We start from the raw sequence: 16,045 nt of genomic DNA on the forward strand, positions 1-16,045 counted from the left end.
TACATGTTTCAGCTACAGTCTTTTTATTTGCATGAGTTTAAATTTTTTTTTTTAAATGGTTTCTTTGCAGTTGCAAACGATAACAGAATTTGTTCAAATAAAACCAAACGAAGAAATAAGTGAAGAATTCGGAATAAAAATGCACGAAAGTGCAAACGATTTATTCAAGTAAGACATTTTTTTTTTTTTTTGTTTATATCCGTTAGAGTGAAATTTGAAGAATAAAATACGCTTGAAGCCAAAAACTGCAACGCAAAATTTTTTATAAAATAAACGAATGTTTATTTTTTTAAGAAATATATTTCGGAGTAAGACTCCTTTGTCAATCTTTTTTTTTTCTCTTTTTCTTCGATATGATGTAGAGTGGATGACAATTCGATGAAGAGTCTACGTGATGTTGTTAAGTGCGGGGGTTTTTATGAAGCCGGATAGGTGACGCGTGGTCGCGCATTTTGAAAATCTGTTTTTTTTAAACAATATAATAGTTGTCCTAGAAAAAAAACGACATCATTCCCTTTCTGTTTGATGAAACCCGGTTTTCTTTTTTTGTTGTTGCAAACCATCTACTACTTGGTCAGTTGTGTACAGATACCAAGAATGATATGAGCCTTCTATCATGTCTGAAAATGACACAATGTTCAATAAGTGAGATCGAAGATGTGCCACTGTGCAACTCTCTACCAATCCATATTATGATAACAGGACCATTGCCAGCACCCTACTAAAAATGCAAATCCGGACAGTTCAACACTTGAGGGCAATGAAGTTTGCAGCCACGGTTATGGTATTTGGTGTCTATTTCAAGTTGGGACCACATCATGCCACCTCGCATCTTTGAAATCAGCTTGAAAGTCAACATCAAAATTGGATGTGCTGAAGAGTGCAGTGATCTCCCGGTGCAATCAGGTGGCCGTTGGCAGACCCTAGTGTGGCAGCAGGACTCAGCGCTGGCCCATAAGTCCAAATAGACCTAGGCTTGGCTTCAGAAGGAGAGCTATGACTTTGTACCCGTCTCTCATGGCCCCACCCCTTCCCTGACCTGAACCTGCAGCCCTATTCTGTTTGGTCATACGTTAAGAACATCACCAGCATGACCTTCCACAACATCAAAGCTAGCTTGATCACCACCATTTGCCGAGCTCCTGCTGACGCTTGTGGAAAAGGCATGCTCCCAGTTCCAGACCTGTATTGAGGCGGTGATTGAGGCTTTAGGTGGCTACATTGAATAGATGTCTGCTCTACTACATAATCAACAATTACTACACTACCACCTTACATACATTAAATCTTATCATCCAGTGGCTTTTGCGCCTTGATAAGTGGTGACTCCCTTGTAAAAAAAACAAAAACAAAACACCAAAATTCATATAAAATCATAAAACTATCTCAATAATTTTATTTTTCTACATAAATAAAACATTATATATATGTTCTTTTCTCTTTCACCTGCAAACTCTTTCCCACAGAAGAGACGTTTTGAGCCTGTGTCTACTCTATCATTATTTTCATGGCAAGTGCTCGACTGAACTCCAATCTGTGGTACCCCCTTGCCAAATTTTTACAAAAAAGAAAACACTCGATTAACTACACCCACTATATACTCTATCTGTGCCTAAATCTAAATGTAGATTTCATGAACAAAGCTTCTTTCCCAGAACTGCCCGCCTGTAGAACACTGTTCCACTGGCCTGCTTCCCAGTTGAATACAACATGGTAGCTTTCAAATCCAACGTAAACGCGTTCTTGTTGAGCCGTCCCCATAAATAATCAAATTCTACCCAATTTACACCATTAACGATTACTACACTACCACCTTACATTCATTAACCCTTATCCTCGAGTGACCTGCAGGCCTTGATAAGTGGTGACTCCCTTGTAAAAAACAAAACACCAATATTCATGTAAAATCATGAAACTCTCAATTTTATTTTTCTACATAAATAAAACATTATATATATATATATATATATATATATATATATATATATAAACAGTAGATATATGTGTGTGTTTGTGTGAAAATATTTAACCGATAATCTCTCAAACTACTGGTCACATTGTGTTTGTATGCCCGCTAAAAACTTTTGTCAGCAGCATCGGACTGGTTTGTAAACCAGCACCATCTAAAAGATCGATCCCTCGGATGCGTAAAATGTGAAAATTAGAAAAAAAGATAAATTCTGTGGTGGTCAACTGGACCATTTCTTGCAAGGAGGGTAGTCACGTTTGCGTTGAGATTTTTGCAAGTCATGCACGCCTAGCAAACTGAATGCATGTTTAAAAAAACATTATTTTGAAGGGTCATGATGTCATAAGTCGCCGTTACAGCTAGCGCATTAGCTTTTTTTCCCTTTTCCTCTTTCGTGTTTCAGGTTTGTGCCTGCCTAACTGCGGCTAATTTTTATTTATTTATTTATTTATTTTCTTTCTGCAGTCGCACGTGCACTCGCTGCTATTTTGATTTTAACAAAAAAGTTGTTTTGATTTATTTATTTGGGGAGGAAGTTGTCACTACTTCTTCCGTTTTTTTCTGGGAGTTGCTCAATATCCTTAGTGTAGCAGCCCTGTCCAAACCAAATTTCATGTCCACCCGGGCAATGCCTGGTATCCATGCTAGTCTATTATATAAATCTCAAATGTTGGTTTGTTTATGTGTTTGTATGCCTGCTAAAAACTGTCATCAGCTGCATCTGACAGGGCCAAAACCGGTACCATCTGAAAGGCCGGTCCCTCGGACACATAATATGTGAAAATTAGGAAAAATAGATTAATTCTGTGGTGGTCAACTGGACCAGTTCTTGCAAGGGGAGGGGGGGTAACTTTTTGCAACGCCATCTTCGCAAGTCACGCACTCGTAGCAAACTGAAAGCACGTTTAAAAACATTATTTTGCAGCATCATGACGTCATAAATCGTTTTTACCTTCTTACGCATATCAGGTTTGAACCTGCCTACCGCGGCTAATTTTTTTTGCAGTCGCATGGGTTGTTGCTATTTTCTATTATATAACAGCCAAAATATGTTTGTGTGTGTGCGCACATTTTTTGTATGTCCAGCAAAAAAGCTTGGGGAGGGAGGGGCTCAGGGGAGGGAGTTACTGTTTTTTAGAACTTTTTATATAATATATATATATATATATATATATATATGGTGTAACATCACCTTGTCCTGCAGTGGGAAGAAAGTAAATACTAGCGGTGTATCACGATGTATACCGTTTATGAAGAGCTTGTCGGAAAAATTCAAAGAATATGTAACCCATAAGATACCAGAACAGTATTCAGGAGCGACTCAACGCTTTCGAAAGCATCTTGTGTCAGCCAAGTCCCGCCGACGAAGGCCATATTTAAGAACTGTGTGCATGCGATTCCATGTAAATGTGGAAAGCATACAAAGGTGAGACATGTCGCCCACTAAAAGTAAAACACCGGGAAGCCGTATTATGTAATAAGTTGAATATAGCTGACCATTTATGGAGAGAAAAAGGAAACCATCGATCCTTATCAGACGAAGTAAAAATTATAGACTAAGAAAAACGGCGAAAATAAAAACGATTAAAAAAAACAAAACAGCACATATGCTGGAAAAAGATGACCTAGTATTGAATTTAATGCAATATGTGAATTATCCTCTAATTTTCTGAAGCAGCAAATGTACGACTGGCATGGTATGCTAGTGACCGAGCCCTGTGGGGCGTGATGTCACAACGAGGAAGAAAAAAAGGAAGGATTTAATAAACAGAAAAACAGAAGGAAAAAAATCTGCGTGTTACACGCATGACCTGAGAGCGACAGGGAAATACGCGTCCTTAACAAATATACCATTGGCGTATTAGCTTAGGTATTCGGACGATGTAAAAATATCGTTAATTCACTATCACGGCAGACGCTGCTTAGTGTAATGGCTCGAAGCCTTGATTATCGTACGGACGATTGGTTTCGATCCTGGCTTTAAGTAATTGCTAGTCTAGCCACACTGATAGGCTGTAATACAGCAAAACAGTACTGTATGTGGATGACTATATATATATATATATATATATATATATATATATATATATACTAGATTATTAAAAGCCGTAGTACGTGGAGAGACTGAAAACTCAGGTATAACTGACCATATCTGGAAAGAAAAGGGAAACCATCTACCATTATGGGACAAGGTAAAAATTATAGACAGAGAGGAACGGTGGAGAGTAAGACGACTGAAAGAAGCAGCACATATTCTTCAGGTGTATCTTGTCGAACTGTGTATATGAAATAAATGTCGAAAACTATATAAAGGTGAAACGTGTCATCCATTGAAAGTACGGTTAGAAGAACATTGAAAAGCCATAGTACGTGGAGAGACTGAAAAGTCAGGTATAGCTGACCATATCTGGAAAGAAAAGGGAAAAATTTACCATTATGGAAAAAGTAAAAATTATAGAATGAGAGGAACGGTGGAGAGTAAGACAACTGAAAGAAGCAGCACAAATGTTGGGGAATAACCAACTGCTAAGTAGACCTAGTATAGAATTTAATATGATATGGGAACCAATAATTATAAACAATAGATAATATATACAAGTAATAAGTATAGAGATAGATATACATTAATATATAGTAATAACTAGTAATAAATATATTGATATAAAGTAGGTTTAAGGCTCCTAAAATTTGTACTAGAATTGTCCGCAAGGACCCGTGGCGCAATGGTTAGAGTACTGGGAAAAATCAATTGTAAAAGTGATATTCACGTTCTTTTTTCACACACCTACAAACACCCAGGCAATGCCGATAATTAATAATTCCCTACCAAAGATATGATGATAGTTATTTAATTTTTCTTTTCCTTTCTTTTTCTTTTTTTTTTTAAAAGAATTGAAGGATTTGTTTCTAAATGCGACCATAACTTAGGAAGAAGCACTTCAGACCGACAATTCTTCTTCATTAACAAGCGACCATGTGATTTTGCTAAAGTAAGTAAAAAAAATTTTTTTTAAACAATTTGGTGCTGTGACCAGGATTTTGTACACAATTTTCCTTGTAAATGTTTCTGTTCCTGTCTCCAGTGAGGCAGATAAATTATTTTAGTAATCAATACTATCGATCTTCCCCTAGGTGTTAGGAAGTATAAAAAAAAATAACAAAAAAGAGGATATAAGTTTATCACCAAAGTGCACAAAAGGAAGCTGAATAGGATTGTTAATAAATTTAGAGTTAGTTTACAAACAGTTTTAGGTTAGTTATAACTTAAAATATTGCAGCGTTAAAAATTTTTTTTTTATTCAATTTATAACTTTATATAATCAATTCTTAAAGCTGCAATATTTTAAGTTATAAATTTATTATATTTTTTACTAGAATATCTCGTCCTTTTCTTTTCCAGTTTTAACAACTAGTCCTTTATTTTTCTATGTTTAAACTTAACCATATTACTTTTCATGCTCGCATTTTTCTATTGTAATGATAGATATATATCTATAAATTTCTTTCAGATGAAAAAAGTTGTAAATAATGGAAACGGTTGGCAGAGATGTAAGAGCAGAAAAAAAAAAGAACGGAGAATACTTTTGTTTTTAAACACAACTAACAATAATTAAAAATAAATGAAATAAATCAACGCAAATAATATTTCTAAACAGAACAATTAAAAAACTTATTACTTAATAAGCATTAAGAAATTTTTTTTAATATTCAGAAGAGGTTATTTCTTTAATGTAGGTTTCCTTTGAGTAAAAATATGTAGAAATTATGTTGGGATAAAAGTTCGTTTTCCGTATGAAAATGAATTTTTCTGAAACAGTGTACATCTTAATCAAATTGTGAATAAACTAACTGGAATACAACATAATTTCTTTCAGATGAGCAAAGTTGTAAATGATGTCTACCATATGTACAATCGGCATCAATATCCGTTTGTTGTGCTCCATGTAAATATTGCCAAAGGTAAGAAATTTTTGCTGCTGCAATCGTCCTTATTATTCAATGTTACGATTCGTTCGGAAATTTTTAAACTGTGACTCATCTTTTGCTAAAAATTATAAAAGTTTAAAAGTCTCTTTACTTCTACATTATCTGTTGAAAAAAAAATAATTTCCACCTATAAATACTGTGAAACGTTTTTATCTTTAAAAGTCTCTTTACTTCTACATTATCTGTTGAAAAAAAAAATAATTTCCACCTATAAATACTGTAAAACGTTTTTATCTTTAAAAGTCTCTTTACTTCTACATTATCTGTTGAAAAAAAATAATTTCCACCTATAAGTACTGTAATACGTTTTTATCTTTAAAAGTCTCTTTACTTCTACATTATCTGTTGAAAAAAAAATAATTTCCACCTATAAATACTGTAAAACGTTTTTATCTTTAAAAGTCTCTTTACTTCTACATTATCTGTTGAAAAAAAATAATTTCCACCTATAAATACTGTAAAACGTTCTTATCTTTAAAAGTCTCTTTACTTCTACATTATCTGTTGAAAAAAAATAATTTCCACCTATAAATACTTTAAAACGTTTTTATCTTTAAAAGTCTCTTTACTTCTACATTATCTGTTGAAAAAAAATAATTTCCACCTATAAATACTTTAAAACGTTTTTATCTTTAAAAGTCTCTTTACTTCTACATTATCTGTTGAAAAAAAAAATAATTTCCACCTATAAATACTGTAAAACGTTTTTATCTTTAAAAGTCTCTTTACTTCTACATTATCTGTTGAAAAAAAATAATTTCCACCTATAAGTACTGTAAAACGTTTTTATCTTTAAAAGTCTCTTTACTTCTACATTATCTGTTGAAAAAAAATAATTTCCACCTATAAATACTGTAAAACGTTTTTATCTTTAAAAGTCTCTTTATTTCTACATTATCTGTTGAAAAAAAATAATTTCCACCTATAAATACTGTGAAACGTTTTTATCTTAAAAAGTCTCTTTATTTCTACATTATCTGTTGAAAAAAAATAATTTCCACCTATAAATACTGTACCTATTTACTATGCCTCCCCACGGGACAGAGTTAGACACCAGAGTCGTTTTTTAACGTGGAGAAAAGGTACAGAAATAAAAAATTGTCTCAGTCGTGAAGGATTTCTCCTCCATCGAAAGAGAACAAGAAATGGAAGTGCAGCATCTGAAGAACAGATACTACACTTTGATCTTGACCAAAAGGCCAAAAATATAAATACTGTAAAACGTTTGGATCTTTGAAAGGGACATAACTCTTGCTGAATAAACGTTTTGTATTTGGAAGGGAAGTAACTCCTAATGATTAAACGGGTTTGTATCTGCCATTCTTACTTGAAAGGGAAGTAAGAATGGCAGATGACAGGATTCCAAAAATACTACTCTATGAAATGGCAATAGAATAGTTGGTGGACAAAAACTCCAGTACAAAGGCGAAGTTAAACGCCACCTAAAGAAAATGGGCATTGATATCCCAAACTGTTCTACAAATACTTTAATGGTGAATGCTCTGACGAACTGCAAACACTTGTACCTCCCCGACGTAACTACCCCCGACAAACCCGACAAGCTACTAAGTCTCATCCCTTTACAGTAGAGATCCCTAGGTTCAAGAAAGCCTTTTACTCCAATAGTTTCTTCCCCAGAACTGCGGGTCTTTGGAACTCCCTTCCGGGATTCTGCTTTCCCAACTGCAATGATATGCAGAAGTTCAAGTGTAATGTTAACAAACATTTTTCTACTCATCTCCCTTCATAATGACCCCGCTAATGAAGTCCCTGATAGTAGCCCCCTGCTTCAAAGTGGCACTGTGCCTTGTTTGGGGTGAAAATTGAATAAAAAAAAACAAAAAAAACTGGGAGGCACATGCAAGTAATCGAGGGAAGGTACTGATGAAAAATAGGAGAGAGTTTGAAGTCCAGCAAAGACACTTATGAAGACACACTTCCGGCTGCTTCACATGTGCCAACTGCGGAAAGATGTTCCACGCCAGGAGAGGCGCGTCTCAACACCGGCGATAATGCACTAAGCCCTTGTCTAGTCATCTTTAGACATGAATAACTGTGGGTGCGGGGGGAAGAATAGAATGGAATATATATTTATCTATCTATATATATATATATATATATATATATATATGCGTGTGTGTATGTGTATACATATATACATTTACTTGGCAGTCACCACTTATTAAGGCTTGAAGGCTACTCGAGGATAAAGGTTAGTGAAAAATGTAATGGGTAGTGTAGTAAACGTGAATGTTGTAAATTGGGTAGAATTTGATTACCCATGAGGATGGTCCAACAAGAACTATTTTGTATTTAACTGAGAAGCAGACCAGTGGAACAAGGTTCCACAGAAAGGCAGTTCTGGTTAAGAAGCTCTGTTCATAGAATCTGTGTCTAGATTTAGGCACAGATAGAGAGTGGGGGAAATTGTATACAGTGGCTGCAGCCAGTTGACTGCCATCTGGAAAGCCTGTCAAGGGGAACCATAGACCGGAACCCAGTTGAGTACCTGTCATGAAAATACTGATAGCTAAAACAGGCTTGCAACAGGTTATTCCAACAAAAAGTTCACCATTTCAGGCCAACAGTAATAAACAACGTATGCTGTGTAATATATGGCGATACGGAGTTATTCCCCCTTTACCAATAACTTTAATCGTGTTGACTTAGCGTGTATTATCTCCCCCTTGTCTATACGCTCTTCAGTAGCGAACTATATTCTAAAGAAAACAGTCCTGTATATATTTTATCATGTATTAAAGCCTTCCGTTTTTAAGGTTATTTCTGTCTTTTTCTCTACTCACTTCAATTTAATACACGATAAAATATTAAATATATATAACTACGAAAGCACGAAGATGGACAAATTCTTAAAACCTGACAAACTGGATACACTTCCTAACAGCGCTTCCTCTACGAAAATATTCAACCACTGGTATCGGACTTTTTCTGTGGGGGAAAAAGGTTGCAGGGAAAAGAAAAGGGCATCACCTATTAAGTTTCAAAGCTGGTTTTGAACTCTATCAAAGCTGGATAGGGTGCACTGGCTGCCCAGATGTGGCAGCAGTACTATATTTTAGGGTGTGTCTGGATCTTATACAGATAGAGAATTGCTGGAACGATAGTGAACCAACCATTTTTTTTCAGTAATCTTGGTAACAGACACACACACACATATATATATATATACACACACACACACACATACCAAATACAGACATATATATAGAGAAAGAGAAATAGATAAACGAACAAACTCAGATAAGTGTTCATCAATGTTTAATTTTTATTTCGAGATTTCCTCTTGATGAAATAAAGACAAAACGTTGATGAACACATAACTCGGTTTGTTCCTTTTTTATTTCTCTATTTTGTCGGAATACTATTTCCATTATTCTCATCATATATGTATATATATATATATATATATATATATATATATATACACACACATACCAAATGCAGATGAGTGGCAGTTAGTTATACATTATGGTTAATTAGACCTAATTAAAATTGATTTATAAAAATTTTTTTTCTTTTCTTTTTACTTAACTAAATCCCAGAACTAAAGTATATTTTATCATGCATTTTACGCTAATAAAATATATAGGGGAAAAACTTGCATTTTTTGGATTTTGCAGAGAGTGTTGATGTCAACGTCACACCTGACAAAAGACAAATTTTCCTGGAAAATGAAAAATTACTTCTCGCTATCATCAAGGTTTGTAAAAACATTGTTTTCCTTTTGTCATTTGTTTTTTCTTGTATACTAGATATGGTGCAAGGCAAGGGATTAAAAAAATCTTTTAAAAAAATAAGAACCCAACACAGTTCAGGTAAAAACATTATTACATATTTACTTGTCATAGCAAAATTAGTATGAATTCCAAAAAATTACGAAAAATGATTCAGTAGAAGATATGGTAGATGTATTTGTAAATGAAAAATGACGTTCTGTTTAAAAATAGCAGACTTTTAAGTAAAGTCAATTAAAATTCAGTGAAATATACTGAAATGGTTGCACAACTCTTTTGCATTAAAACTTCAGAATTTGATAAATTCTGTTTTTATTTGTAATTTATTTTTTATTCAATAATTTTTAAAGGAAATAACTTTTTTGTACTTTTTTATAAGTTATCTCCCTTGCTAAGCGCCATCTCTCTCTCTCTCTCTCTATCTGTCTTTCTCTTTATATATTTCTTTCTATCTCTCTTTTTCTTTCTTTCTCTCTTTCATTCTCTTTTTCTCTTTCTCTTTTTTCTCTCTTTCTCTTTTTTCTCTCTTTCTCTTTTTTCTCTCTTTCTCTTTTTTCTCTCTTTCTCTTTTTTCTCTCTTTCTCTTTTTATTTCTCTCTTTTTCTCTCTCTCTTTTTATCTGTCTTTCTCTTTATATTTCTATCTATCTCTGTCTTTTTCTTTTTTTCTCTCTTTCACACACGTGCCAAAATGTTAATCTTGATTTATATGTGGAAATTTTAGGTTTTTGTTTACAACAAAATCATGAATAAAATGATTATCATTTAAAAGTTTTTTGTCAAATAACAAACTTTGTGTCATGATAGCAAATCAATCTAAACATAATCCCAAAATTATAATTAGTGATGGATCGGCAAAAGGCGAAAATGATTCTCCAATGAGGCTGTAATATAATAATGTCTATATAAATAAAAATATTAAATTTTGCTCTTTTTTATTGAGCACTCTTAATAACCTTGTTTTAATTAATGAGTCTTCCCTCTCGAATACCTTTAACTTGGTGTATATATATACATATATATATATATGTATGTATGTATGTGTATATAATACTTATTATAGTAAATAATTATGTCAGCCCCTTTAAGAAACTCGTTTCTTATCGTTGAGCATTTTCAGTTGAAATAAAAGTAGGTAAATTTAGATCTTATGACAGATCATCATGATTAAATCACTCTCACAGACATTAAAAATATTTAAAAATAAATGTTTAAATTTCAACAGTATTTCTCACAGTTAACGGTGGCCGAATAGATTAGGTCCTTGCTAATGAAGCAAGACATGTCTTCTGTTGCCGGGTTCGAGTCTATCGACTGGTGTTAATCGTGACACCCTGTACTGATGATTCCCAAAAGGATGAAACACTAGTGTCTTTAGGTATTTAATTATTATTATAGTAAATAATTATATATATAGTCATCCACATACAGTACTGTATCGCTGTTTCACAGCTCATCAATGCCGCTAGACAAGCAACTACCTCAAGCCAGGGTCTAAATCCAATCGCCCAAACGATAGTCGGAGCTTGTAACCATTGCGCTATATGGCTGCTGCTATGTGGGCAGTGAATTAACAATGTTTTGACATTGTCCAAAGTAACTAAGCTCAATTTGTTTACACAAAGAGTATCACTACATCTATATATATAAAAGCGAAAATGTATGTATGTATGTACGCTTTTCCTCGATGTCCACAAAAGGCTTCTTTCAGAGAAGCGCTCGCTCGGTTCACAACTTAAAACTTTTTATATCATCTATAAATTGTAATATCTCACAGTTAACCACGGAGCTCGCCTGTCTATTTAATTTTATTGACTTTCAAACGTTAATTATTTGACATTTCCCGCATCGGCATGCGTTACATTCGGTTTTTGGTATAAAAAAAAGCGAAACTCAACTCTAATCACTGGCCAAAAGCCAGTGGTCTCTAGAGAGCTAAGTAACGTTTGGTTAATGTCGACTTCGTCATATCAGACGCTAGCTTTCATTTCGAGACGAGACGCGACACTCCCCCTAATAAACAGGGAGCGGGGTTTTAAAAACAAACAAACCGATTTATTGATCTCATTTAAAACTGTCGTGCGCAAAATTCTAACTGCTGAAAAGCTATCGCCGTCACGTCAATCAAAAACGCGCACCTGTTTTTTTTTTTTTTTTTTTTTTTACTATTTTCCAACTGCGCGTCGTCAAGACTTCGTTTTTTTTTTTTTCACGGGCACCTGTTTTTTTTTTTTTTCACATTTCGGGGTTTTTTCACACACACACCTACAAACACCCGGGCAATGCCGGGTACCCCTCGCTAGTACACTATATATCACTGTATATCACTTCCCAAATGCTCGACCTAAGATAGGGAGCATTACAGTCATCTGCATACAGTGCTGTTTTGCTGTTTCACACACACACACACATGCACACATTAGCTGTCTCCTGCCATATTTCGCCTCTGTACTTTTTGTCCTGCTGGGGTTGATAATATTTCGCTTACGACGTCGCCCGTTATTTATGTTTTTCTCTGTTTTCCTTTTCTTTCTGTTTGTTTACTTAGCGCGTCTTTTATTTGATTTTTATCAAGCCATTTTAAGAAGTTGGTATCTACAAGCATCGAAGGTGATGGTAGAGAGATTGTGATGTTCCTATTTACTTGCCTCCCCACGAGGGCAGAGTTAGACACAAGGTCAGTTTAAAATGTGTGGGGGGGGGGGGGAAATCCAGCTCTCCAAAACCGGAGCACGCTGGATAGGAACAAAAATAAAAATTGTCTCTGTCATGAAGGACTTCTCCTCCACTGACCGGAGAGAGAAAAGGTGAAGTGCAGCATCAGAACAGATACTACACTTTGATCTTATTTATTTATTTTATTGTTATGAAAAAATTGCAATTACAATATTAAATTATAAAAAACAAAAATATCAAACAACAAAATTAGGCACAAGGCCCTATAAGAAATTGGGAGGGGGAGGGTACAGGGTCTTTGTGACTATAATGACATGATGAAGACTTTGTGGTCTTACTCTTGACTGGCAACATTTACCAAAATACCTCATTCACTCTGTGGAGCCTAATCTAACTACGAACCCCAGCGTTCAGTGTAAAGAATAACATATTTACAATTTGTATATTAATTTCTGTATGTCGTGTGTGCATTTTTTAAAATTTTTTTTTTATCTTAGCCTGAAGGCCAAGTATTGTGATGTTGTTAATGGATGTAATTGTTTTTACTTCTGCAGGCCTCCCTCATCCGAATGTATGAACCGACATCGTCCGTATTTAATGTCAACCAGTTCAAACCCGTTACAAAATTTGGTGAGTGTTTTTCTTTTATAGATTAACTAGCAAGCTACTCAGCATTGCCCGGTCGTAAAATATGCATAAATATTAAATTTTATATTTTAATTCATACAGAAACTGAGAAATGTGCATGCGGGTATTATGTTTTTTTTTTTTTCTAAACAATTCACTTCGTCTAAGTAAAAAAAAAAAAAAAAATACTCAAGCTGAGATTGAAACCAAAATATAGACAGTGAGTCAACTACAATAACCATTAGGCCAGCTTTACACTATCTTTTAAAAGGTGTTTTCAAACCTACTTATTCTTAACATAAGGAATGCGTTCATGTGAATGATTCACACAAGCGCATTCTTGAAACAGTTGACAAACAGATAAAAATCCGATGACCCCCAAATACCAATTTTGACCCTATTGTAGCCCTTTTTTCCAGATGAAAACTGATTAAAGTTGTCCACATGTCCACGTGTTCGCTGTTTCTGTATGTCTACAAAAGGCTTCTTTCAGAGAAGCGGTCGCTCGCTTCACAACTTTTTAAAACATTTTATATCACATATAAATCGTAATATCTCGGTTAACAACGAAGCTCGCCTGTCTATTTAATTTGCTTGATTTCGGGAAGATAAATATTCAACATTTGTCGCTCGCCGCATGTGGGTTAGTCTTTTTCCTATAACATCTTGGGAAAATACTCTCCCGCAGTCAAACTTGACCTCATTAACTCAGGCACCTGCCAAATCCAAGTAATTAAATAAATTCAAACGTGTTTCCGTTAGCATATCGCGGTGGGGCAATGGTTAACGTCACACGTTTTTTTTTTTTTTCACACTTTAATTTAAAACTTTGCCTCAAGGGTTCGGGTTCGATCCTCATACTTACTTTTTTTTTTTTTTTTTTTTTTTAACCCTCCCACCCCCGGAGTTTCCACACACACCTCCAAACACCCGGACAACGCCGGGTACCCCTCGCTAGTATATATATGTTTGACTCCTGTCCAGTTAACCTACATCTAAAATTTTGTCTTGTATAATAAACTTTATATGTAAACCCCTTCCAAAGGTTGACCATATCAATCGATATCGATAATGCATTTCCATTACACTTTTATCTCTCTATTATTATAAACAGTTTCTTCAGACTTAGGAATTTTTTTTTTTTTTTTTTTTTTACATAGGCATCACCACTTATCAAGGCTCAGGCCACTCAAGGATGAGGGTTAAATAGCGGTCAATTGGACAATATAGTAATCATTAGTAATGGAAATTCGGTAAACTTGTTAACTTAAGTGGACCGGCTCATCAAGAATTTGTTTATGTTGGACTTTAAGACAACCATATTGTAGCCAGCTGGAAAGCAGGCAAATGGAAGACAGTTCCATAGGCGTGCAGTTCTAAGAAAGAAACTTTGTTCATGGAATCTACGTTTAGGTTTAGGCACAGATAAAGAGTGAGGGAAATTATTGCTAGTGTTTTTCCCTGTTTCTGGCTTCCTCCACTGTATCCATCTGCAAAAATTTAAACGTAATGTGAACAAATATCTTGCTGCTCAACTCCTTACATAGTTTCTCTGTAGACATGGTACCACATAGTAGCCGCTTACGTCCAAGCAGCAATATGAATTGTTTGGAGTGAATAAAGAATAAAAAAAAAATTAAATCTAATATATAAAATGCTATATGTCTGTCTGTCTTCATATTTTCAAATTCTGTCTCCTCTGAAACTAAAAGTCGCAAAGTGTTGCTAGGGGCCTTAAATAATTGGATTTTTTACGCGCCGTTCTTTTATGGATCTTTAGCCAGTTAAAATAGTTTTTAAAAAAAATGGGGCAAAAATTTTATGGATCTTTAGCCAGTTAAAATAGTTTTTAAAAAAAAATGGGGCAAAAATTGAAAAAAAGATCTTTATACATTTTGTACATTCAGTTAAAAATAAACTAACGATTATTTAAAATTTTTAATCAGTTAATATGTGTGTCACATTGGTACAGTGGTAACGTCACCAGCTTTGAATGCTACAGTTTTGTTTTCGGATTCGATTCTAGCTGATGGCATCCAAATATATTTTTTTTTACTTTTGAAATCACTACTCTTTTCACAGGAAACATGAGTTGGAACACTTATATTGAAGGCATTGCCAGGAAGGTGGGCTCTCTCTACCGTGCTAGGAAACTACTAACACCCGAAAGTATCCTGTAGCTCTATAAGGCCACCATTCGCCCATGTATGGAGTATTGTTGTCATATTTGGGCTGGTGCATCTGCTACTAGTTTCTCGCTCCTTGACAAGGTTCAAAAGAGAGTTGCAAATCTGATAGGCCCTGAACTGGTATCTAAGCTTCAGCCTCTGTCCCATCGACGAAACGTTGCATCCCTCTGCCTGTTCTACAAGTATTTTAATGGTGAATGCTCTGACGAACTGCAAGCACTTGTGCCCCCACGACATGAACACCTCGACAAACCTGACAGGCTGCTAAATTCCACCCCCACACTGTAGAGATCCCTAGATGTAAAAGATCTTTCTATCCAGTAGTTTCTTTCCCAGAACCGCTAGACTTTGGAATTCCATTCCAGGTCCCTGCTTCCCCAACTGTACTGACATGCAGAAGTTCAAGTGCAACGTGAACCGACATCTTGCTGCCCAAGTCCCTACATAGTACCCCAGTAGTTGTTGCCCCTGATAGTAGCTCCCTACACCAAAGTGGCAATGTGCCTTGTTTGGGGTGAAAATGTAATTTAAAAATATATATATATATATATATATATATATATAAAATCTGGACAAATTAAAATATCATAGTTAAGTGTATTTTATGACCAGGCAAAGCTAGTAAATAAAGAAATAAATAACATAGGTTACATTGTGTTGGTGGAGGTATCCGCTCTCTTTGTGATTTTGTTTCATGTTATTTTGCTTCTTTCTGTAGACTCGCCTGCTGGTGAATCTCAACAATCAAACAGCCCCCTTCAAAGGTAATAACATTTTACTTTACATTCTCATTGAGTGCTCTATATATAATAGCCTTTTACCAAACCTTGTTTTCCCCTTACA

The 16,045-nt window shown here is 34.8% G+C and overlaps 1 protein-coding gene across 1 annotated transcript in view; it reads left to right on the forward strand.

Annotated features, from left to right (window-relative positions):
* Positions 1 to 16,045, forward strand: part of LOC145268852 (mismatch repair endonuclease PMS2-like) — an 84,837-nt gene that overhangs the window by 17,644 nt on the left and 51,148 nt on the right. The window contains exons 7-12 of the mRNA XM_080124528.1: positions 71 to 168; positions 4,860 to 4,959; positions 5,845 to 5,929; positions 9,598 to 9,677; positions 12,941 to 13,016; positions 15,921 to 15,966. Of these exons, the coding sequence (XP_079980654.1) occupies positions 71 to 168; positions 4,860 to 4,959; positions 5,845 to 5,929; positions 9,598 to 9,677; positions 12,941 to 13,016; positions 15,921 to 15,966 (485 nt within the window). The remainder of the gene's footprint in view (positions 1 to 70; positions 169 to 4,859; positions 4,960 to 5,844; positions 5,930 to 9,597; positions 9,678 to 12,940; positions 13,017 to 15,920; positions 15,967 to 16,045) is intronic.

Source organism: Euprymna scolopes, chromosome 44, assembly GCF_053919585.1.
Source record: "Euprymna scolopes isolate OS-2025 chromosome 44, ASM5391958v1, whole genome shotgun sequence".
NCBI classification, from domain to species: Eukaryota; Metazoa; Mollusca; class Cephalopoda; order Sepiida; family Sepiolidae; genus Euprymna; species Euprymna scolopes.